This window comes from Chelmon rostratus, chromosome 9, assembly GCF_017976325.1.
Source record: "Chelmon rostratus isolate fCheRos1 chromosome 9, fCheRos1.pri, whole genome shotgun sequence".
In the NCBI taxonomy this organism is placed as follows: Eukaryota; Metazoa; Chordata; class Actinopteri; order Chaetodontiformes; family Chaetodontidae; genus Chelmon; species Chelmon rostratus.
In genome coordinates, this window is record NC_055666.1 from 7,654,048 (window position 1) to 7,677,735 (window position 23,688).

Below are 23,688 nucleotides of genomic sequence, written 5' to 3' on the forward strand. Positions count from 1 at the left end.
CTGGAGACTTGCCATTCAGCGGGGACGTCTCTCCACATCAAGCCGTTTCATACTGACCACCATCAATGGCATTTTTCTGTTGTCACATTCCATTCGCTTTCCTTTCTCCCGGCTTCTCTTGGACTGTCCTTCAGAGGCATTTTCAATAGGATTACTGAATAATGCGACCCCCCAACCCCCCCCCTGTCCCGTATATGGACCTGTACCCCCCTCCATCCAGCCCTGCATCTCCCTCCCTCCACGGCTTTCACTTCATCAGTTCCTTCAGAGTGCTCTCTTCACTAGAGACAGGGAACAATGACCTACTTCATCCTGAGGAATGTCCATCACCCCCCCACCCCCAATAATCCAGCCAGCTCCCCCCTCATGGACACCCCCCTCCACAACTTTCTTAATCTGAACAAAATGAGAATTCCTCAGAGTCTCTGAAAAATGCTTCACCTTCAGTCTCGCGTGCATGCAAGCATACACTCACCCCCTTTCACTCATCCCTCTTCTTTTTTTTTTTTTTAATTCGCTCTCCATCTCCCCCTCACTGCCCCGTGCTCACAAAACTTCTGTCCTGCTGCAGTTTCTCTGGGTGCCCTCTGCTCGGCTTTGAAATGTAAAGTTCCCATGCCCTGCCACCAGAACACACACACACACACACACACACACACACACACACACACACACACACACACACACACACACACACACACACACACACACACACAGTCCCCAAGTAGCGCTGTCACTTCCACTCCAGACTGACACACTAAAAAGAAAAAATGAGGTAGGGGAGGGGTGAGGGCTGCTTGGGGCGGGTTAAGTTGAGGGCTTTTTTAACTCCAAATCCCCACTGTGTCGCCAAGGATACCGGAAACACCGCAGCCCCTCCATTTACCTCCCTGCCATCGTTGCAGCCCCCCTCCCCAAACACACACATACACACACAAAGCCAGGGGACAGGGCACGAAGTTCCACGCTCCATTGACAGAGATTAAAACAAAAGGTCCACCCCCACCCCTGGAATGTCATAGTAGCCACAAGTTTAAAGTCAGTGAAAAGGAGACGGAGGAGGTGAGGAGGAGGAGGAGGAGGAGGAAGAGGCATGAAGCAGGAAACTTCTCTCTTTCCTTTATACTGTTTATTAGAGCGGTAATGCTTATATACTAACCAGATAAGTCCTGTAATGAGTTTGGAGAAACCCACTGGTGAAAAAAAGACCCGCCTGTGCAGGGTGTGTGTGAGTAGTGGCAGCAAGGGGGGGTGGGGGAAGGTGGAGGCTCTTTGGCTCAGGCCAAGGGTCTGAAGTATGAGCAGCATTACACAGGCATCTTGCATTGTCATTAAAAACAGTTTATGACATGCAGCCGTCTGCCAACAGGCTGAGGAGCTGAGCACTCCCTCAGGATTTTTCCATTAAAAAATGTGGCTGTCGCTCAGCCAATGGTCTGAGAGAATCTGGGTGAAAGGTTACATGGGAAAGAGTGTGAGCTGTAGCGAAATGTAAGGAAGAAGGACAACGTCTGCCTCTGTGAGTGTCATCATTTCCACATGTTGCAGTGAAGGCCCTAAATTGTGAGCGATGATCTTAGGCCCGATCCATCACAGGAACAGAGGAGCTGACCGATCTCCTCCCACTCCTCCCTCCCACTTCCTCCTCCAAGAAGCTTCCCCCTCTCCCCCGCACCCCCACCCGTGTCCCTATAAAGTCTGCTCCTCCCAATCCCAGCCCAGGCAGTAATTGCATCCTATTTGTGCCAATTAGTCCCTGCGCTTCTCCCTTTTCTTATGGGATGGGATTCCGTCCCTCCTGCTGTTGGATTTCAGTGCTTTGGATGGATGTCTCTTGTGTGTGTGTGTGTGTGTGTGTGTGTGTGTGTGTCTGGAGAAAAGGGGCCTTAATCCAAGTGCTTAAATCCCAGACATAGGCTTGCTCTGCTGGACGGGGTCAGTGCAACAGGACAGACAGGCTGAGGCCAGGACAAACACACAGTGAGGAGACACAGAGAGGGGAGAACTATTTCTGGCCCTGGTCTTAATTGGCCATGACTCCTAGCTCGAGGCGCATGATGAGAGCATGCCTAATCACATACACCACTTCCTGAGTTTGTTAGTGCGTGAGCGTATGCTGTTGTGTCTGTTTTCACATACAGTTGCAGCTGTGTTTTTGCACTGATGCACCCCACTTCTTGTGATCAGTTAGCTGATGTCATCCGCATGGGCCGTCATCTTCAGTACAGTAAATACGATGATAGGCACTTCCTGTGCCGGTTTCACAGATGGGAAGTGCCTCCTTCTGGGTGTCTCGATGTGACAACAGGAAATAATGGGACAGCAACCCGAGCCTGTTACCGTACCCAGTGAGAGAGACGGTCTAATGGCCCAGGTGGAAGAGAGCACAGCAGGCCTTTGTAAAGAGATCCCACATCTAACAGTTCAGAGACAGCAGCAACTAGCCTACAGTGATGAGGAGGGGGCACAAAAGGGGCGGAAGGTAAACGAAGCGCTGGGAAGAGTTTCACTGTTAGCCTGAGCGCTGCCCCCTCTTGGTGAAATAGGTGACTCTACAGCTGTTCAGTATTTCTCAATTTTTGCATCGGAGGAAACCGCATTGACAATTGTGGTTCTTGTATCACTTCCTCAAAATCAAAGACTCAGAACTCCTTTTAAGTCTTGCCATTTTTCTCAGACGTTTAACAATGGTACAGGAAAACATCCATTACTAAATCTGCAGTTAATAAATACTTCACCACCTGTGGTCCCAATGGACATAATGCAAAGCAGAAATTTCACTATTCAACCATGAAAACATTCTCTCTTTCTTACTGAGACAAGTACGGCTATGTTCTCAGAAGGAAAAAAGCACAAAGGTAGATGTAGAAGGCAGAGTGAGGAAAGGTTTGATTTTTGATCATATGTAACTGCACAAGAGTGATTTCATGAAGAAATATTGCAAAATGTCCTCGTTAAATTCATGGGCTGGGATTCTGTGACGTATAATATGACTTTAAAGCAATCTTTTTTTTTAATAATGCAGAGCTACAATGACTATTCAATAAATCAAGTAACAGAAAATCTGCGAAAAGTCTGATCATCAATCAGTTGTTGTTTTTTTCAGATAATGTTCACTGGTTTCTACCTCCAGAATGTGAATATTTTGTGGTTTTCTCTTTTCTTCCATGACAGTAAACTGAATATCTTTGGGTTCAGGGGTGTTGGCCGGACAAAACAGGACACCCTACGACATCACTGCTCTGGGACCTTGTGGTGGGCACTTCTCACAATTTGCTGTCATTTTATAGACCAAACATATGGGAAAATAATCAGTAGCTTAATGATAATGAAAGTAATTGTGTGTTGTTGCCCTAAAACAATGTCACAGAAAACACCAGCTGAGTTGTGTTAGAAGGCAGCAAAGACATGAGAAGATGCATGAAGTGAAACATAATCAACAGTGTGACATAGTCGAGAGGGATGGAAAGAGAAACAAGGGTCTGAGGGGCGAAGAGAGGGGTTTTTGGGAGAGTGAGGCATGAGATGGGGACAAAGGGCAGTGAGAGAGGAGAAGAAGAGGGGCGGGTCGGCTCGAGCAGCCACTGCATTCCGACACGTCACATTCCTGTTCACATCTGGCTGCAATACACACGCTCCCCATTACTGACTATCCCTCACTCCCTTTCACAGACACATAAGATCTGAAGGTCTCTGACCCACGTATGCGCAAGCATCAAACCCGCTCACAACCGTTCCTCACAGGCAAAATTAGACTGCATTTAGAAACTTAAAATCTGATGATTTCTTTCTTTTTCATCATCTGTTTAAGAAAAACCTCTCTTGTCAAGCTTGTTTCCAGCAGAGCTGCAGTGGTGGCATGGTTGGGTGGCTGAAGGCATTCAAAGCTGCCCCACTTCCTTGGTGACTCAGCACTGTTGCATGTTCCCATGCGCTGCCTGGGAAACCTGATCCCAATATTTACAGGCATGCACACATGTGCTCACACACAGAGGAACAGGAAGTACAGAGAAGACTAAATCTGAAGATGTGTGTGGTCCGTCTGGAAGCGTGCATGTCTCTCTGGAGGAAAGGGAAGCGGGTAGTGGGGGACCAAGCTGCGAGGGGGGACGATGAGGCAGGGAGCTGAGACGTTGAGAGACAGGTGGACGGGCCAGCGGACACAGACTGACTGTCTCCGCTCCAGGCAGTGCACTGGCAGGTGGGAGCGTCCATCAAAAATCATGCAACACATGCAAGTGCTGCTATAGGGACGTTAGCCAGCAGCACAGCGTAGCCTGAAAGTGGCTGGTGTGCATGTGTGTTTGTGTCTGTGTCAGTGTGTTTGCTTACTGTCAAAGTGGTCGTGCCTCTGTTTGAAGGTGGACTGTAGGTTGGTGCTGAGCCTGGAGACAGGAGCTTTGATCTCTGTGTGGCTCTGCTGGCTCAGCTTCTCCTCCATCTCCACCGTGCAGCAGGAGAAACCCTGCGGACACACTTTCAAGGGGGCTCCTGCAAGAGTGGAGAATACGCCATTTAACACCATGTGATCCAGGAAACTGTCATCATGTGTCACATCGATACAAAACGCTTAATGTTAGAATAAATAAAATAAAAAAAACAACACCTGTGCAAAACAAAACAGCAAAGGCCTTTGAAAGTGATTACATTTCTATTAATATACTTTAAGTCCCCATCTATACACCTACACAGTGGCTTTGTTAATGTCTGTGGGGTTACACACATGTTTATCAACCATGAACACAATTCTGTGCTTTTGTCTGGGATGAATCCTTTCAAATATTGAGTAACAACTTCACCCCTCACCAAATCAAATCCACCTTGGCCGTGAAACCCCCCTTAACAGCTCTTAAGTGGATTAATTGCAACACTCAGCTCGGAGCAGTCTTTAGTCGGCCACTTTACAGAGCTTTGCTCTTATCCTGGCACTTCCCTGTCCTGATTGATAGTCAGTGCTATAGCTTTCTCTGAGTGCTGTGTCCTTCTAAAACACAGACTTTTAAGAGGAGAGGATTAGCTCTTCAGCCACTTTGACTCCAGTCATGTGCACATTAATGCAGATAAAGCTAAAAAAAAAGGCTGTTTTCTCCCTGATTTTGGCTTTGCATTCACACAAAATGCAGGAAAGCAACTTCTATCCATTCTATCATGGAACACATTATGCACGATTTTTACGTGACCTCAGGTATCTGACTGTCACGTAAGATGCTCTCATTTTTAATGTTTGCTCTGTAAACAAACACTTTTGAAAACAGCAGAAAGCTACTTGCTGGAAAGTAGCCCTCATCGATTCCTCAACAGGAAAGACAGACTTTTTTTCTGCTTTGCAACTTAAGTGCAGTCGGAGAAATGTTCTGAAAATGCTCACACAGACAGACAACCTTTAACTTTCATACAGATCTGCATTAGTGTGGATGCCAAAAACCTCAACACAACCTCCTCTGAGCTTTTACTCGGTTTTCTAATCAAAACCATTATTCAAAACCTAAATACTGTCTTTGATAAAACAGCAACTGCCAACCTTGTCAACAGTAAGGTTAACATCCAATTAGAAGGAGGGTCAGGGGAGGACGAATGCAAAGTCGCAGCTGCAATAATGTTTTGTTTTAAACATGGCTGTTGGAATTTGGGAGAACACAAGGATCCTTTCACTGCATCCAGGCACCAACGGCCTGTTTGGTTTTCCCCACCAGCTCATGCTCACTGACTCCAGGTCTGTGTGCATGCACAGGTTACTGTTATTTGCAGGGCTTCCATGTCATACATGGACCGGAGCTTCAGTACTACCTGTAATGTTTTCCAACATTTATTAAAAGACTGATTACACATCTCAGACTATTTTAGCCTAAAAAGATCAGGCTGACTCTCATTTTTGCGTGGCATGTGTTGTTAGGTTTCTTTTATATGAAACCTCGAAGCAGGATTCATTTAAAGCCACAGGAAACTCTAAATTGTGAATGAAACAGGTGTTACTTGATCTTGTAACTTCTCTGCTGTTTTATAAGCCTTATCTTCTTATTAAAAGTTGTGAATTGTTTTGTAAAAATTCTGCTACCTCCCTGCCGGTCGCCATATTTAAGATGTCGTCATAACAACCTGAGCCATTTGGATTTGTTTTTCAGTGACATCTTGAGGTTGTTTTCATTCCTTTTGTACATGTAATAGAAACGCCCATTGACTTCTGTTAGAAAAACAGGACTTAACTTTGGTGACTTTTGTTATTTCACATATGCATACTTTAACTGAGATGAGAAAAAACACGCTTCTATTCCAAGTTTGCTATAACTTTAAAAAACTGACGTATGCTATTAACTATTAAGCTAATCACACTGCAAATAACACAGACCATCTAAGTTTTGCTTCAGTACTCTGAATGTGACACTGAGGAGCACAACATGTTCGGAGGACATTTCTGCATGTCTGGAATAGTAGCTAAAACATTAAAAAAATTAAACTGCACGGTCAGAAGTGACTCACAGCAACACAATCATCTAAACAGGGCACCAAAGGGAGGGATGCTCCCTGGCGCCATAAACTGGACCCCTCTGTCTGGGATCACGTCCAAATAAGCCTCAAGTCACTCCTTCTCTTACAGTCCTCTCCCCAAACTCATCTCTCTCCCTATAACCCTCACCCATTCCACCCGACCCCCTCCTATACACACATGTACAAACACACACACACACTCACACATACCCAGGCATAGTTGGCAGCCCCTACCTAAACATATTCACACATCACATCACTGCTCAACACATGGCTCTTTGTACCGGCATGATTGGAGGTACAGGGAGCAGCACACACACACACACACACACACACACACACACACACACACACACACACACACACACACACACACACACACTGAACTTTTAGGTGAAACAGCCCTCCAGTCTCTCCTCCAGCAGGGCCCCCTGCTTGCCCACAGCACAGGCGTACAATCAAAAGGGCTATATCCACGTGGAAAATAGCCCTTAGTTACCAAAGTACACAAATAAAAGCGAGATGGTCAATATTTCACAGGAATGTCTGTACAAATGTCACATTGTTAGCTCAGAGGATTAAGTCTCTGAAAACTGAAGATTCTTAGCTAATGCATACTTTGTGAAAACATTTTGGCAGCCAATTTCTCAAACCGCTGGGAGAAAAATGGTGCTGCTGGAACACAAGAGAGCGAACAGTTAGCAAGAGCAGTTAGATCCTATAAAAATCAATATCGTGGCGGACTTTGCGTGACATGTTTCAGCTTCACTATTTCACAATAAGCTCGGTCAGTCGATGCATCAGTCATTCCTCTACCATCACTGGCATGAATAGTCTTTGTGTGATGGGTGAACTGGCTCTCAGTTGTCTTATGGAGTTCCTTTAAGGGGCCTCTCACCCCTCCAGCTGCCCAAGTACTTTAAGATGTAATAAGACAGAGTCAGAACATTGTTCAAGTGTAGCTCAGAAGAGGAAAACTGCCATTTATGGTAGTCAAAACAAGAGAGCAGCATCTTGTAAACAAACATGTGACTGTGTGTCATGGTATTCATCAGCTCTCCACCGCCTCTCTGCCTTTCCTTTGTGGGGAGACCAGCATCCCCTTTAAATGGCTCATAAAATAAGTCACTTCCCTTTGACATTGTCCTGCCTCTCAAATGCTGTTCTCAGAGGAAGGATGGTGGGGGAGGTGAAAACGCCTCATAGACAAAAACCAGATTAGACACCTCACCGCCCCCTCTGCCTGCCATCATGTGCCCCTGAACCAGACAGACCTCAAAGCCCCCCCCCACCCGACCTCCGCCTCGACCACCACCACCCTGCAGGCTTAACCAGCGAGGTCAGGGGTTAACAGCCACTCCTCTGAGAGAGGTCCTGTCCTCTGACCCCCCACCCCCCTGTCCGCCAGCCAGCACATCCACCACACACAGTAACCCACCCCCCCAAGCCCCAATCACTCCAATAATAACACCACCAACACACATAGAAAAAGAAAAAAAACCCATACACACATGCAATTAAGGGCCGTTAAAGTCGCAGACACATGCAAACCATTTAAATAGAAAACCTTCACACTCATATACTCCAATCTGAAGTCATAAAAGTCTCTTAAGGATTATTTTTGTATCCCTCTGAACTCAGGACATCACTAAAACTGCAAAGGGAGCTGCTGAGGAGGCCAAAGGGTAGAGCATGTCACAAACCATTCACCAACGTCTGTCGCTAATTGGAGCCTGGTGGTCTGCAACTGAACCGAACCTCAGAGCTTTCACACAGACATCAACATTTGTAAATAATTAAATGATAAACTGTATGCTGCTCATAGTCTATGTACATACTAATCCAATCCCAGTGGAATGCAGGTAACTCGACCCGATGAATACTGGGGCAATTTCATTTCAAAACACGAAAAATGTGTGAACATACTCCGAGCCGGCCTGATTGATCTTCAAAAGACCAGCATATAAAGTTGAGCCCCTAACATGCTCAGCAGTGTGAAGTATGCAAAACAACACTTATGAATACAAAGGTTGACTATTAATTGCCATATTATGCTCCCTGCTGTAACATGCAAAGAAGAGTGCTGCCAGTCTACTGAGCATATCTCACACAGACTCTTGTAAATTTGCACACCCTGCAGCCATAACATTCTCCTCTTGCGCCTCACCTTTGTCTAGGGTGTAATTATCCTGGGGGGGATTACGGGATTGGTGCCATTTGTAGGATAACTTTCTGTTCTGTGCCCCATCGCGACATGCACTGTGGACCTGTAGTCCTTTGACAAGTCTCTGATACTTACTTTGGTAAGGTGTGAAGTTTTTACTCATAAGGATGGTGTCTTTTGAGTAAAATTCTAATAATCTGTCAACACTTGGAAAGAGGCAAAGTAAAGGCCATGAGGTGAAGCCACAATTGAAAGGAGTGATTAAAAGGCTGCAAAACAGCTGCATATTTCATTTCCAAAATGATAGCAATTTCTCTCTAAGTCATCCCCTTCTTAAATTCTTTCCTGTTGCAGCATGCTGTCAAATCACCCCTTTCTTTTTGTCTCCCTCTCTTTCATCTGTAAGGGCTCTACAGTTGTGGTCTGTATCTGCATTTCAAAAAATGAATTCCTTGACTAGTTCAAAAATGTCATTTATCCATTTTGGAAAAAGCCTTTCCAATTAGTTTCTCAGTCAGTAATTCAATGTTTCAACAATTCTGATAATTTGCTTCAGAGTAAAGAAATAAATAAATCAGTAATTTGAAAGAAAAAGTCTTAAACTACTTTGCTTTTATCAGCTGCCAGTAATAACTCTGGAAAGGCACCATTTTGTTCAAAAGTTGGAGGATGTGTCATCTTGAAATTAAACCTATTCAAAGTGATGGAATAAATGTTTTCAAGGCTCCATAATTGTGCAGGGTCTAGCAGGGGAATCTTCCATATGAGATCAGTCTAGTGCCATACACACAAAATGTGCAAAAGCCAAATTATGAGGAGAAGAACGTGCAGTATCCGAGTCACCAGTGTCCCATTTTATAGCACAAAGTTTTCACAGTGCAGTTAGGAAAAGGGCTTTGGTTTGATACGATGTTTCCCCCATATTACAAGAAATCCTTTAACTAGGCGAGCTGACTAAGAGCTCAGTCATATTTACAACCTGGAGGAGAAGCTGCAGGGGGAGGGAAGGTTACAAACATCCACACATTCACATCAGGCTGCTGCTCAGCACAACCGCAGACTCTTGCTCAAGGGCATCGTGCCAGTAGTAGTTGAAGGAGGAAAAGTGTGTCTTGTTCACGTTGCCCATCCAGATTTTCCTAGCTCTTTTTTTCAGCAGTCAAACCTGCGACGTCCAAGACAATCTTACCGCTACTGTACTGTCATCAGGGCATAGAAAAAGTGAACTTTTCAGAATTCTCCAGGAGAAAAAACATTACAATGTTGAGGGGATGAAAAAAGCATTAAAAGCTATACTAGCTGGTGTAGAATTTCACAGTGAAAAGTGAGCTGAAGATCTGTGTCTCTATTTAACTCTCAGATTTCCAAACTGTGCTAAGGAGACTAAAACCAGTGTAACATTCAAAAACAGAAAACTATTCAAACTGAATTGTAACAGCCAAGATAAATGTGACACATGTCTGTGTTTTACATTTATCTTACACAGTTAAGTCCTGCATACATGGGTGTACCCTGAGCTATGGCAGAATCACCGCAAAGGGAGAAAATGTTCAACAACATTATGCTGTAAGCGGAAACCGTTATTAAAGACTCGCCTGTTCATATGGAGATAATCAGGGCAGGGCCAAACTTCCACCTACTCTGTTTCTACACTTCTGCCTCTTACGAAAATGGAGTTATGGCAGTTTTGGCCAAACCAATACTGCTTTTCAGCTTTCAGTTCATTAGGAAAGTCAAAAGGAGAGTGAAATGTGCTGGCAGGGGACTTTTGAATCTGACTGAAGTGTTTTAATGAAATGGTGGGTAGCAATGCCAAACCTTGTCCATTTCTTTGCTCTAATGCGTTTCACTTGACTGCTGTTCAGTGTCTCCAAACAGAACTGAACTTAAAAGCTGAAGGACAGGCAGCACAGAAGTTGTTGTAATGAATGCATGAAGGGGTTTTATTGACAGACGTCAGGAAGGATATTCAAATCCTGAACACCTACAGAAGACACCCAAGGTAATGTACATTACTTTTCAGTGTCTTTGAGGTATCAATGCATGCTGAGCTTCAGGAGATGCGAGTGTTTGAACAGATAACGCTCTCTGTGTCTGCAGTACTGTATATTCCACAACACGTGCTGTAGATCTGTGGCCCCTCACTGGGAGTGGAAAGCAGTTTACTGCCAGGAGCTCCAGCTGACCCATGGCTCGGACATTACACTGCTCTCATAACTAGCCTATAGCTTGTAAAGGATGTAACTGAAGTGGGCAATGGCTTTAAACATTTAGAGTTAAGTAGTTAAATCTTTTACTGGAATCGTTTGATTGTCTGCATGTTTGCATCAATAAAAAAAGTGTCTCAGTTTGTTCTGGTGCTGCTGTTTGGAGTCATCATTCATATATGCTGTATTTGAATTTGTTGCATTTTGAGAGCCCATATTTTTTTCTTGGCTGCATTTTATCGCTGCTGGAACAACATAGTTTCCATGAGGATCACCATATTCATCTAATGCAGATTTACATTTGCATATTTATTCTTCATTTTGTACTTATCAGTTACATCCCTTCTTTACTATCACTGCTACATTACTCTTCATTTTGTACATTCATTCATCTTTGTATTATGCACTACTGTAATACATGTATGTGATTAGATGCCAAACTATTAACTAATCTAAGTCTAAAACTAAGAGGTGACACTTGAATGCATCTGACTTTGCTTTAAACGTAGCATGTAGTATTTATCATGTGACATTGATATAGTCGTTTGTCGCTCTGCATGTAGTCAGCTGACAAGAAAGCAGCCATCTCTCACATGATGAGTCACAACACTAATGTTGATTCGACCCACAATTCGAGTCAACCAGAGCTGTTAGAGGTTAATGTGAAAGAAGAATCACAAAGCACATCTGTAACATCCATAAATAATCGGCTCTACTACTGGGAGGAAGCCTCTCAGTAGTGGTAAACTCAGGAAACACTAGCACCGCTTGTGACATGAGAGATTTACTCCACTTAGAACAATGCTCACCATCCATTTACGAGGCAGGAAGTTTTGGTTTAGCGGAGCACTCTCTGGAGTGAATATTTTCAGCTACAAAGCCAGCCACAGGGCTTTGGATAAATGTCTGTGTAAAATGATGTTTCCTTAAATAAATCAAGAAATTAAAATCTCTTCCACAACACAGCTGTCAAAACACCAAACTGCCAAAATTTGCTTGTCACATGGCATGACTATGATGAGAAAGAAAGGCATGTCTGCTGCTGCACAGCACAAGGCAGAGCAGAGCTCCTTACAATGTCAACATCTTATCAACTGCTTTTTACACAGATGTGCTTCACTGGCACAGAAAAACTCTAAACTACAGGTCAGTTGTCATTCAGGGTGGGAAAATTGTCACATTAAATGCTAAATTGTCCACATTTTGTCCACCATGTGAATTATTTTCTAAAAGGCACACGATCTCACAAATGAAGCACACACTGGGGTCCATAAATCTGAGCCCTCTGCCACCAGAGTCCATTTCTGATTACTAAACCAGTCGGGGCCTCTGGCCAATTAAAACTCTCCATCTGTGAACATTCCAAAACGCTGTCATCCATGAACATTTACCCAGAAGCCCCTGGGGAGATTCCACAACATTGCCCTGGCCTCTCGCTCTGTCTGTTTCCCTCTCCCGTCCCGGCCCTGCATCTCCGGCTTTGTCCCCCTGCACAAAAGCTCCCTGCCTACACCACTTCCCAGGTCACTGCTTTTTCAGGGTTTCAACTCGCTCCTGCACTTCCCTGAGTAAATTTAACGAGTCAGAGACCAAATTCCAAGCACTGGGGCTGTTCTCAAAAGTTCACCTGCTGCACAATTTAAATTAAACCTCTTGTGGTTGAGGAAAAAAAAAAAAAGTGGAGGACTACTTTTGACTCTCTGACCTCTGCATGCAAAACAGTGTCTGGTAAATATAACTTCTGATTACAGATTGTGTATGTGACAAGAAATTATTTCCATAAATTCTCTTGATAGTAGGATGGAAATTTGGGAGGGTGTTGGAGGCTCTTAGCCAAAAAAGCTGAAGTACTACATCTCACTATCTCACTAAACAAATGAGAAAAAACACTATTCGGTAGAAAATATAACACAACTGAGTTAAAGAGAGTGTGAAAACAGGACATTACATAGGAGAAAGAGACCAAAGGGGATGAAGTGGAAAGGTCACAAGGACGTATAGTACATTCATTTAGACAAGCTGATGTGCTTTCTGTGTTAATTAGTCAAAAATGCCACACTACAGTGGGCATGGGGCAATCTTACCGCAGTACAACACGGTTGTCTTACTTGACAGTAAACATTTGGCCCAAAATGAGCACTGAGGTCTGCAAGAGGTCAACAAATACACAAACAAAGCAGTGAAGAATGAGATCATAAAAACGAATGGTCAAACCCCGACGCTTGAGTGAGTTCTCATTCTAACTATGAGAAAGCTGGAGGCTATGATTCAAGTTAACACAGTTATGGGGAATTCATACTTCAAACAGACGTGGTTTGTTTTGGGACGAGGTTGAATTTGTGCCATTTCCATAGCGTGCGCCACACAAACTTTCTGCAACTTGTTTGACTTCCTTCTGGTAAATACAGCAACCACTGGTGATTGGCTTGACTGCCACTCAGTTATGTGAAAGCCTCACCATTCAGCTCGGTGGTTTTAACATGAGTGCCTATGTCAAATCGTGTATATTTTACAGATTCACACAAAAAGACAAAAACAACGCAAAACACCGACACATAAATTAAGAAACTTTCCGTCCTCCCACCGCTGCTGGGAATCTTTTCCGAACGACACTATCTATCAGAGGGAGTTGCAGGCAATGATTCACGTTAACAGCTGGTCTAATCTTTCACCTTTTTCACATCTTTCTTTCAGGTTATGAGCCTTTTGATGAGCCGCACAGTTGCAGTGTTTGATCTGCTTTTACTACAGATTCCACCTTGATGCTTTAGTGCTTTAGCCTGGTCCGCGTGAATGTGTATGTTAGTGTGTGTGTGCCAGCGAGCGAGCGAGGGAGTGAGGAAATGTGAGTGAGTGAGTGAGTGAAAGAGAGCGAGACTGTGTTATGTTTAAGATTTGCAGAGACAGGCAGAGGTTTTGCAGACAAATGGAGAGGACAAGTTACAGCACAGCGTGATTATCACAAGGGAAGAGAAGAAGAAAAAAAAGGAGGCACAAAAGACCTTCCTGGCTTGTCCCTCTACAGCAGCCCTCCGTCTTCCCACTGACTCATGGCACACAAATGAAAACAGACTTTAAAGGAGAAGATGAAAAACACTCTTTACTTAAGGCCAAGTGCTTTACCATGGGACCCTGCGCAAACACTGTTGTGCTGTCAGAGAAATGGACTACTGTTGAGCTTACAAATAGGTCCTCTTTAAGATGTACTTCACACGCTGCTCGAGAGCCACGCACTAGACTATCTAAGGAGGCTTTACGCTCAGAAAAAAAGTCTTTGTGGCCTGGTCAGATGCATTTGCGTTTGCATGTTTCACATAACAAATCACGACATCCCTCCCACCGACTCCACATAAAAAGAATTCAAAAAATCCAACTTTGTTGAAACATATGAGAGCTTTTAAAAGACTTGACACACAAACAATACATTTCATTGCTGCCAGTAAAAGCCAGCAAACCCCTCCTAAGGACAGGGAGCTCTTTGACAATGTTTATAACAGACATCCAAAAGCAGCTGAAGTCCACCAGATGTTGAGGCAGGACGGGGCCCGGCGAATCCCCCCCAGGCAGAATGAGGTCAGGTACAAGATCAGGTTTCTGGAAGCTCAAAGCGACAAAAGGGCAACAAAGATTCTGATATACCTGTTGGGCCTTACGAAACTGGACACCAGCGGAGGCGGTGGGAAGAGAACCACTCATCGCCGACTGTCAAAGGGACGAGAAAGTCTAAACCTAACGGTAGAATGGTCTAATGGGCCTCAGTCATGGATGGCTCAGTCCGTTCCTGAAATGTACTGAATGTGTCAATAACTCAAAGCTACTTGCCATTACGATGATGTACAATATTTAATCCCCTGGCGAGTGGACTCACATTCCCACATAACAGCTAATTTTTCTGCCAGCAAAAACCACCCTCAAAACACACTGACCAAATGATTTGCAGCTCTGGAGCCATCGTTTAACAAAGTATTTGATCCTTTCATGTGTGCGATTTTTTCCTCCCTCGCTTATCGGCCCTCAGCCAGCAGGACGCCTGCCATTGTTTTCTTCATGTTTTAAATTTGAGCTTTGATGACCTGCTTTTAACACATGGCATCAACTCGTCAGTCAAATTCACAGAGCTACGTGAGGCAGCCAAAGACCTGCCTATTGCTTTTTTGTTTGACAGAAGAAAGGACTTTTGAAAGGCACGGAAGAAAAACCAGGGGTTTTGATCTCAAACAATATAATTTATATGAAAATAAATCCAAGAGTGTGCAGCACACAGAGGGATTAGGTAAATATTAGAAACCTCTTAAGTTAACTGCAGTTTGGAAAAGTGAGCTAAGTGTGAGTGACTGCCTCGTCAGTGGGAGTCTTGATGTAGGCCTTGGGAGTAATTAGCAGGGATTACAGCTCATCTGGCCTGCACCCAGCAATGGGGTTTCAGCCCATACACCCAGGCAAGTCCCTGGCTTCGCTCCCTCACCGCTCTCCCTAACCACACGGGCCTCCGGCGAGTCACACAAATCCTAATGATGATCATGACTATCAACACAGACATCAAGCCCGTTGCGGCTTCATAGGAAATCAGTTAACCTCAGTTGAGTTACACCTACATCATAACCGCACTCCCCCACCGGCAGCGAAGCCGTGAGATTACTTCAGCCGGTGAGTGGAGGAGAAGAGGGGGATCACACTCCACCCCTGTAGTTTGGGATCAGAGCCCGCTGCCCTTCGCCACACTCCTCACAGCTGGCTGAGTGACACCAGCGCTGAGGTGATCAACACAAAGGAGGCGCATGGAGGCTCAAATATCAGAGGAACAAAAAATTACACCACCAAGCACCAACTGCACAACAGCGCTTCAGCAGCCAGAGGAGCTGAGCGATGGAGGGGGGTGAGATGGGATATAGGGAACATATTGTTGATGGTTAGCCTTGGCATAGGAAGCCTGATAAAACAACTCACTCACATACTGGTCATGGATGCACTAATCTGATATTGGACATGCTGGTCTGGTCTAAAATGCTTGACGAGACACTGAGACAACAACTAAATATTTCATTCAACAACAAGCTTAGTTGGAAAAACATATTTTCCCGTTGTACGCATCACTTCATCTTATACGAAGTTCTGGTTTACTCAAACACTCTTGTGTACTTGGCATCAGAGGAGAAAAACTGTCACTGGTTCCTCCTTAACATTGAGAACCAATAAAGCCACAAGGAGATGTGTGTTAATAAGAGACGTGGTCTAGTTTTGGCACGAGCATTATCTAAAAGCTTTTTTTACACAGAAAAAACGACTAACTTAAAAGCAAGCAGTAGAGAGGAGAGGTAGATGGGCTGAATGGAGCAGGGCAGCAAAACACCAGTAAACCACTGTTGATAGTGAAAAAGAGAGGAAATCACCCAGGGATGAGGAAGAAAGGAAAGATTAGGACTGAAACAAAACCTCCCAGAGGAGCTGCTAAAGAGCGAGCAGGGGGAGAAGAAAATGAACCAATGTGTCAGTCGGAATAGAAGGGGGGAAAAAGGAGACTTTAACAGCGTGCAAACAGGACGCGTTAACAAGGAGTTTCAGGGGGTCGCTCCCCTCAACTCACAGTACAGAAAACCACAAAGCCAGATCAGGGTTTCTCACAGTTTGCATCAGTCAAGGACCCACACTGATCCACCAAAATAGTATCTCTACCTCTGCGAGGCCCCTTAGCTGAAACCTGTGTTAAACCCGGTGTTGTGTTAGACAGACGTGCTTGCTGCTCACAGGGTTACAAGAGGAGCAGGCCGTATGCACACGCCTGCATGACTGAGCGACGATGAGTCACAGTGCATGCATGCTTCCAGTTACCTCCCCACCCTCCCTAAGCCTGTGTCCCCCACACACACAGTCACACACTCGCTCTCTGGCTCCTGGCTGGCCCACCACTTCTCCTGGATATTTGGTTGGACTTGCCCCGGTACAAAACTCTTTCCTGTCAGTCAAATCCCCCCCTCTCTGGTGCTTGTGCGAGCCTGTGTGTTGATTAAGCCTCAGTCAGTTCCTCCAGCGCTCTCTTTGTTGCCGTGTGTTCCCAGCTCCGGGGCTCCCTATGTGCAGGTCTTGGTGGTCCAGTGTGGAATGTGGTGAGGAGGGGGGAGGCAGGCTGGCCTAAAAGGGGGTGCTCAATTGTTCCCACACACACAGCATCCACCCCCCACTGCTCTGTCGCTCACTTGGCCATTTGGGGGGGGGGGGGCAAAGCAAAGGATGCAGAGAGATGGAATTACGGACACTCGGTCGACACACGCATACACTGCTATTGAACTCACGCTACACTTGGAGCATACTAAATGAGTGTAAGAGGGAAACTTAAGATTCCACAGTCCTATACGTTGAAGAGGAAAGCAACCAAAAAAACAATCTCGTCTGCAATTACAAAATAATTTTGGCCACCAGATTGGATCCATGCAACAAGAAAACCAGACAGCCGTTCTTGAACTTCATCCGTGCACACTGTACATTTTTTTGTGCCCTGTGATAGGATGAATTGTTTTGGAGCGACGATAAGGCCACTGTTGCTGGCAGAGCAGAACGGGATGCCACAAGAGCTCCTGATCTCAGAGATGCCACGCTGCAATCGCAGGAAGCTGATAAGAGCGCTGAGATACCGCAGAGCTGGCAGGCACGTGCAGCTGCCCTCCCTCCCTCCTCTGGACCCATCTGGATGCTACAAGTTGCAGTCAGGCTCCCCCTGAGTTCACAAGACCTCAACCTCATGATACCTAAACTCAATTATGCCGAAGGCCTGCATAACAGTTAGGAAGGGGATGTCACATATACAGGGCAGAAAGCAACAGAGACCATCACATTATCCCTGATTTTAATTGATCTCCAAGGATACCACAAGAGAGGAGAAACTGCAAACAAATGCTCACAATGTACTGATCAGCCTTTCAGTTTCCTGGAAGTCTGATCTTGAGTTTAACATCAATCATAATACAGTGTCCAGGAGCGCACCCTTACGTCCTCATGTAACCTGATGCGGGCAAAACAAAAGCTGGGGTCAACAGTGACGGCGGAGATGATTGTGTTTTCCCATTTTAGATTCTACTAATAATACTGGCATGTCAAAACGTTCGTTTTAATTTTAACACCTGTTTTCACAAAAGGCATATAAGGCAAGGGAAAAGGAGTGCTTGAGCAGTTTCAAACCAAGAAGCTGCAACAGTCTATCCCATCGCTCAGGAATGTTATCAGAGATTATTGCGAATGCTTTGGCTTTAATGCGGGGTGTTTACTTAATCTCAACCCACACACATTTTCTCAATTTTCACTTCAAATCAATCATTCATATTAATGTTTGTGCAACTTATTCCACTTGGGACAAAATTGTTTTTTGCCAAGAAGATTTTTTTTTTATTTAGACTCAAAGCAACCAGGCAGCAAATCTTAATCTCTTTTCAAAAACTTGCTTTAAAGTCAATCTTTAATCATTACTGAGTTTGAAGCTGTAGCGGTGCTTTCGGATAATAAAACCGCTAGGTAATACTAGGATAGCTGATTCAATACTGATGCATTTGCTCTGACTGTAATGTTTTAAATGATTTTTTTGTGGATTCAAAGTCTAATCTTAAGTGTAGTTTTGATGCACAGTGAGCACTACTATCATGAGTCAGGCTCACATGAGTGAATTTACTGTTGTGTGTAACCACACCTATGGGTGGGACTACGACGTTTCTTAAATGACACACCTGAATTCGTTTGATCCCTCTGTACCTGATGAAAAGCCAGCCTCAAAAAATTGTTCCTCTTTCATGTACAAATTAAGAAAGAACAAAAGAAACATTTAACAGTGTTGGGTCATTTGAAAGATATCGCCCAGAGTTACGATTCTGGGAATTTGGGAAGTCAAATAAATGTGTGTTTCTACATGGTTTTATTGAATTTCATCTCTCGTGAGCAATATTGTAAAGGCCACTGTGGGTTTTCTAGAGAATGCATTACTTTAAAATTGGCTGTAAATTTGAGACTCAGTATCAGCTACAACATAAACTACATCCCATCTGCAGTTGTTTTTGGACTCTTGACCTCCTAGACTGCAAGAGCAGGTGGGAGCAAAGTGTGCAAAAACATAGATCAGAGTAAATAGTCACCAGTCACTAATTATATAATTTACAGTTTGGTTTCTGTAAACTGATTTTGGTCTTTGTATGAGAAGTTTCTATTTTGCAATGCAACAGCTATTGCAGTCACTGCGTGATTTTCTATTTACTAAAGAAATTACAGGAAATGAAACATCATCACTAAGAACAGCGCTCACTCGATCCTTAATGATAAGACTTGAAAAGTGTTTCACATAAAACAAAGAAGGCTGTTTGAGTTTTATGGGATTAACCTTGAGAGGCAAGTAAGATACTTGGCGGGCAGTTTATTAGTTAATTATTACAGGTGTTGAAATCCCAGGCCACAGTTCTGAAGAACAGAGCCACTCAAATATTGGTCTTTGGGCTATAAAAGCTTCTGCAGACTGTGTGTGCCCAGTTCCCTGCCCATATCTTATCTGCTGAATGTCACAGCAATAACGAAACCTGTTATTTCCCGAACCTTAATGATGCAGGGCATGCAGCCACCAGCTAAGGGGAAAAGAGCCCTCAAAATGTGAAACTGCAGAATGTCTCGAGCTTACCGAGAGGCCAACGCACTGAGGTCATGCACGCTTTGAGTTTCAGTCATAATGCACTGAACTGATTATGAGCAAGGGATGTTCTTCGTGCTGAAGGGAGGGAAAACGACCCTCTTCCCTTTGATCTCTGCCATTGTCCCATACCTGAAGCATGACATCAAGCCTGACTGCCAGAGTAAACCAAAACAGATTTGCAGAAGAGCAGCAAAAAGGGGAAGCGCAGCGTCCAGCCCAGCAATGAGTAGCCTTCAACATGGCAGATGTCAGGTTGGTCAGTGTTCACTGCTCTGTCTTGCTGAGCTTGAAGAGCTGGCCCACAGTGCAACTGTGCAACAGCACTGAGCAGATATCCTGACATTTATCCCAGTATCAAATTTAACTGTTAAGCAAAATAAACACTTTCTACTATTAGCAGAGAGGTTGCGATAGTGAAAACACCATTTACTTCCTTTACGATTACTCATTATTTATCTGTCATCATTAGTACTGTGAGCATCATTCATTTCCAATTTAAGTGAGGTATTTCAACCACAGGCCCTAAATAAATCATTATCCAGCAGACAAACTTGGAAACGAACTGCTTCCACGTGAGCGGTAAAAGACTGATACCATGGGATCAACAAGGAATTTACCAAGTGAGCTTTCTGTTCCCCTCTATCACTTAATTCTGTCTATGCTGAAGCAATCAGGGTTTCCATTTCAGTTTTACATTAAAACATCTTTATTGAATCCCAAGTCTGGCTTCAGCTGAGCCCGTCTGTAATTTGAATGGTAACAAACATTCTTATCTCCGCGCCGCCAACAACAACACAAGATGTTTGCGGTTATAAAAGGCAAGTTTTGAATCCCGTGTCTCCAATAAGACTCATATTCCACAAATCTGATTTACGATGCATGTATCAAAGGAGGTAAACATTTCAAAAACTACTTCTGTGACAACTGGCAAAGACACTGTATAATTTGCAAAGTATGTCTTCTCTGCAACATAAGTCTGCAGAGTTATGGTTGGTAAGTCAAAAAAGCCCCTTATTTTTGTAGAAATATTCCGATCACCAAACAGTCTTATGTGGAACAAAATAATTTTAACTTTTGACACTAACTTCTGAGTCGTATACTGACTGTTTCAACTTCTACAGATGTTAAAAGTGAAACAACCTTTTCCAAGAACTGCTTCGTTGAATATTAAATGATCAAATTAAAATTATGATGTATGTACATGTGTGGGTAATTAATGGCCTTACCTTCAGCAACCTTGCAGCCAGTTGAATTTAAGCACAGACTGTGCTACAACAAGGAGATAATGAATGTTGGATGGATAATGGAGTTTGACCCATTGCAAACTGTAAAAGTGAAGCTGAACATCTGGAGCCATTTCTCCCCAGCAACATGAAACATTTCACGAGCGCAGGCCTTCTGTATGTGCTTTTCACTTTCTGAAGACCCCCAACTCTCTTTAATGACAGTAGACCTTGTTGCTTTCTATGGATCAATTATCTCAGTCTCTTTCAATGACAAAGAACTGCTCATTGAGGTCGGCCCTGCCTAAGGCCCAGACATACACCAGGAATCTATTGTAAGGAAAAGGCACGTGTGTATAGCACACAAACCTGCACAATACAACAGCCTCCATTCAGATTCTTCTTTCAAAACCCAGAGATGCAAGACAATTAAATCCAAACCAATGCAGACATGTTGTGCTACTCTCAATGACATTTAGCATCACAAAGACATACAGGCAGAAAACAAAAGGACCTATAGTCTTGCGTGAAATGCAAGAAAAAAATAAGTTCCCTGCCTCTTTGACAGTTATGTCCAACTCAGATTCTAACAAGCCGTTGTGGACTCAGCAGGAAAAAGACAGTGTGAACACCCTCTTACTATGCAAAGTAAACTCATAAATGACACCAGAACAATAAAGAGCACACATATAAATTAGTCATCCTTGTCAGATTAAATAATGCTGTGAGCACGTAGCCGTTGAACCGTTGGGCCCTGAGATGTTTATGGTGAGATAGTACGTGCAGTAACAGAGAAGCTAATCATTAAGTCCACTGAGATAAACATGCATTAGGAAAAGACTGTAAAAGGGAGGAAAACAAGACACCATCATGACAGCGGCCATGCCTGGATGACCCACTTCTATAATTTTAAACAAGTACGCCATGCAGAAACCACAAACCCTACTGAATTTAGGGGTTTGAATATATGTGTGCATATTCATTTTACCCACCATAAAATGAAAAGGAAATGAGAGAAGGGAGGGATTTAAAGTATGCAGGACACAGTGGAATTTCAAACCCCAACCCCCTTCCCCTGCTTCAAGCCTTCACTGTAAAAGCCCCCCACCCCCCAACAACACATGAAAGTTTCCATCACTTGGGTTTAACTCATGATTAGCTAAATTGATTTGCCTTTTCACCTCTGTCTATTAACATAGCAGCTCCCATTTATTACCGAGCAGCCTTCGCCGGTCTGCTGACTCGACTACAGACAGATGGAGAAGAGCAACATGTGCCTGCGCGGAAATGTTAAAACCACAAAAATCAGACTAACTAAGAGAGAGAGAGTGGGGGGGGTCTCCTTCACAATGCACAGGAGTGTTTACTAAATCACTGCAGGCTGCCTGCACTTCACAGCCCTAGGAGTCTCTACTGAGGAAGCCTGGAAATAAACACAGGCCTGGCGTCTTTCAGTGGGGAGCAGAGCTTGTGTGTTGATTATAGCTCTTTATTGTTATGAATTACCTACAAGTATTTCCTAAATGAGGACTATATTTACCCATTGCGGGAGTAGAGGGTTTGCAGCCGCACATTGGCCTCAAGCATTCACCCCCAAAAGGTTTTTTTCCTCAAAACTTCACAATGTCCTGCAACTTTTAACACATGAAAAAGCTCCATGTATGCGTGATTAACCATGTTTCCATATAGACTCTGACAGAGGCACAAAATGTCCATTTACAAACCTGACAGCTTTACTGTTTGTTGCAGGACCCTCTGTACTCACTCATGTCGACGACTCCTTAACTTAACTGCGTTTGAGAGGATTTTGTCTTCAAGAAAACCATCTGGAAAACGTTTTAAAGTGAATTATGACTTGGAATGGCTGTCTCGGCTGTGTAGGAGAAGCTAACAATGGGACAGCAAAAACCTGAGAGGAGATTTCAGCCTGCTGACCTCTACCCAGTGCCACATAATGCTAAAGTTGCTAGCTTAAAAAGTTCTCATTAGCCTTACTTAGGACCACCGGGAGACCCCTCCAGGATCCACGGAGGGGGTCCCTGTCCCCCACTTTGGGAAACCACTTCACTGGACTACAGTATTGGAGGTTAAACAGGCCTAAAAGTCGAAATAAAGGCGCTCACCGTTGACTCCTTTGTTGGGAACATCGTTCACGTTGAAGCCTTTGGAGCTGTAAGCAGCACGAACTTCGTTGCAGTTTTTCAACTTTTGCTCGGCGGCCCCGGACACAGACAACACGACCAGCGTGCAAACGGCACACAGCACCAGCAGCGTCTTCATTTTGTGTCAGCTACAAAAACAAGAAAACGACCGCTACCCGCACGAAAAGGCAAACAAAAGAGTATCTGTGTGGCCGCTCAGGTGTGTGTAAGCTAGGACAGAGTTTCAGCGACTCCCACGCTGAGTTTCCTCATGGAGACGCGCTGATTTCTTCAGCTCGACAGACACTTCATTCACAGCAGCCACCTCTGAAACGACTCTGAGGGGGGGAAAAACGCCGAAAATAGCCTCAAACACAGCCCAAACGTCCTCCGCTTGAGAGCTCGGGTGTGTGTGATAAATGTCGAGTTCCAGACTCAATCGAAAAAACACGAAGACGCGATAAAAAAAACAGTTTAAAAACACGTAAAAACTTTTTTCCCCCTAACTGCAGCCAAGAATCTGAGATTCACACCACTGCTTCACAGCTTCGACGATAGTATAAACCACTGGAGGTGAGGAGACGGTAGAAAGTAGCCGGGAAGATGTTTTTCCTCTTCCTTTCTTTTCTTGCTTTCTTTCCAAACTTGAGGAGGCCGTGGTTTCTGTAGGACAGGACACTGGACTGTACGCTAGTCGGACTGGGATCCAGATGCGGGCAGAAAACCCTAGTGGACACCCAGGAGTGAGTGCAAGTTCCGGGGACAAAGACCTGGAAAACAGGAACACCAGGGGTGGAGCACGGAGCAG

The 23,688-nt window shown here is 44.3% G+C and overlaps 1 protein-coding gene across 1 annotated transcript in view; it reads right to left on the minus strand.

Moving 5' to 3' along the window:
• The window catches only part of gpc4 (glypican 4), a 30,279-nt gene extending 6,591 nt beyond the window's left edge, over positions 1-23,688 (minus strand). Inside the window, exons 1-2 of the mRNA XM_041944575.1 lie at positions 22,863-23,688; positions 4,333-4,491 (exon numbers count right to left, since the gene is read on the minus strand). Of these exons, the coding sequence (XP_041800509.1) occupies positions 4,333-4,491; positions 22,863-23,019 (316 nt within the window). The 5' untranslated portion in view covers positions 23,020-23,688. The remainder of the gene's footprint in view (positions 1-4,332; positions 4,492-22,862) is intronic.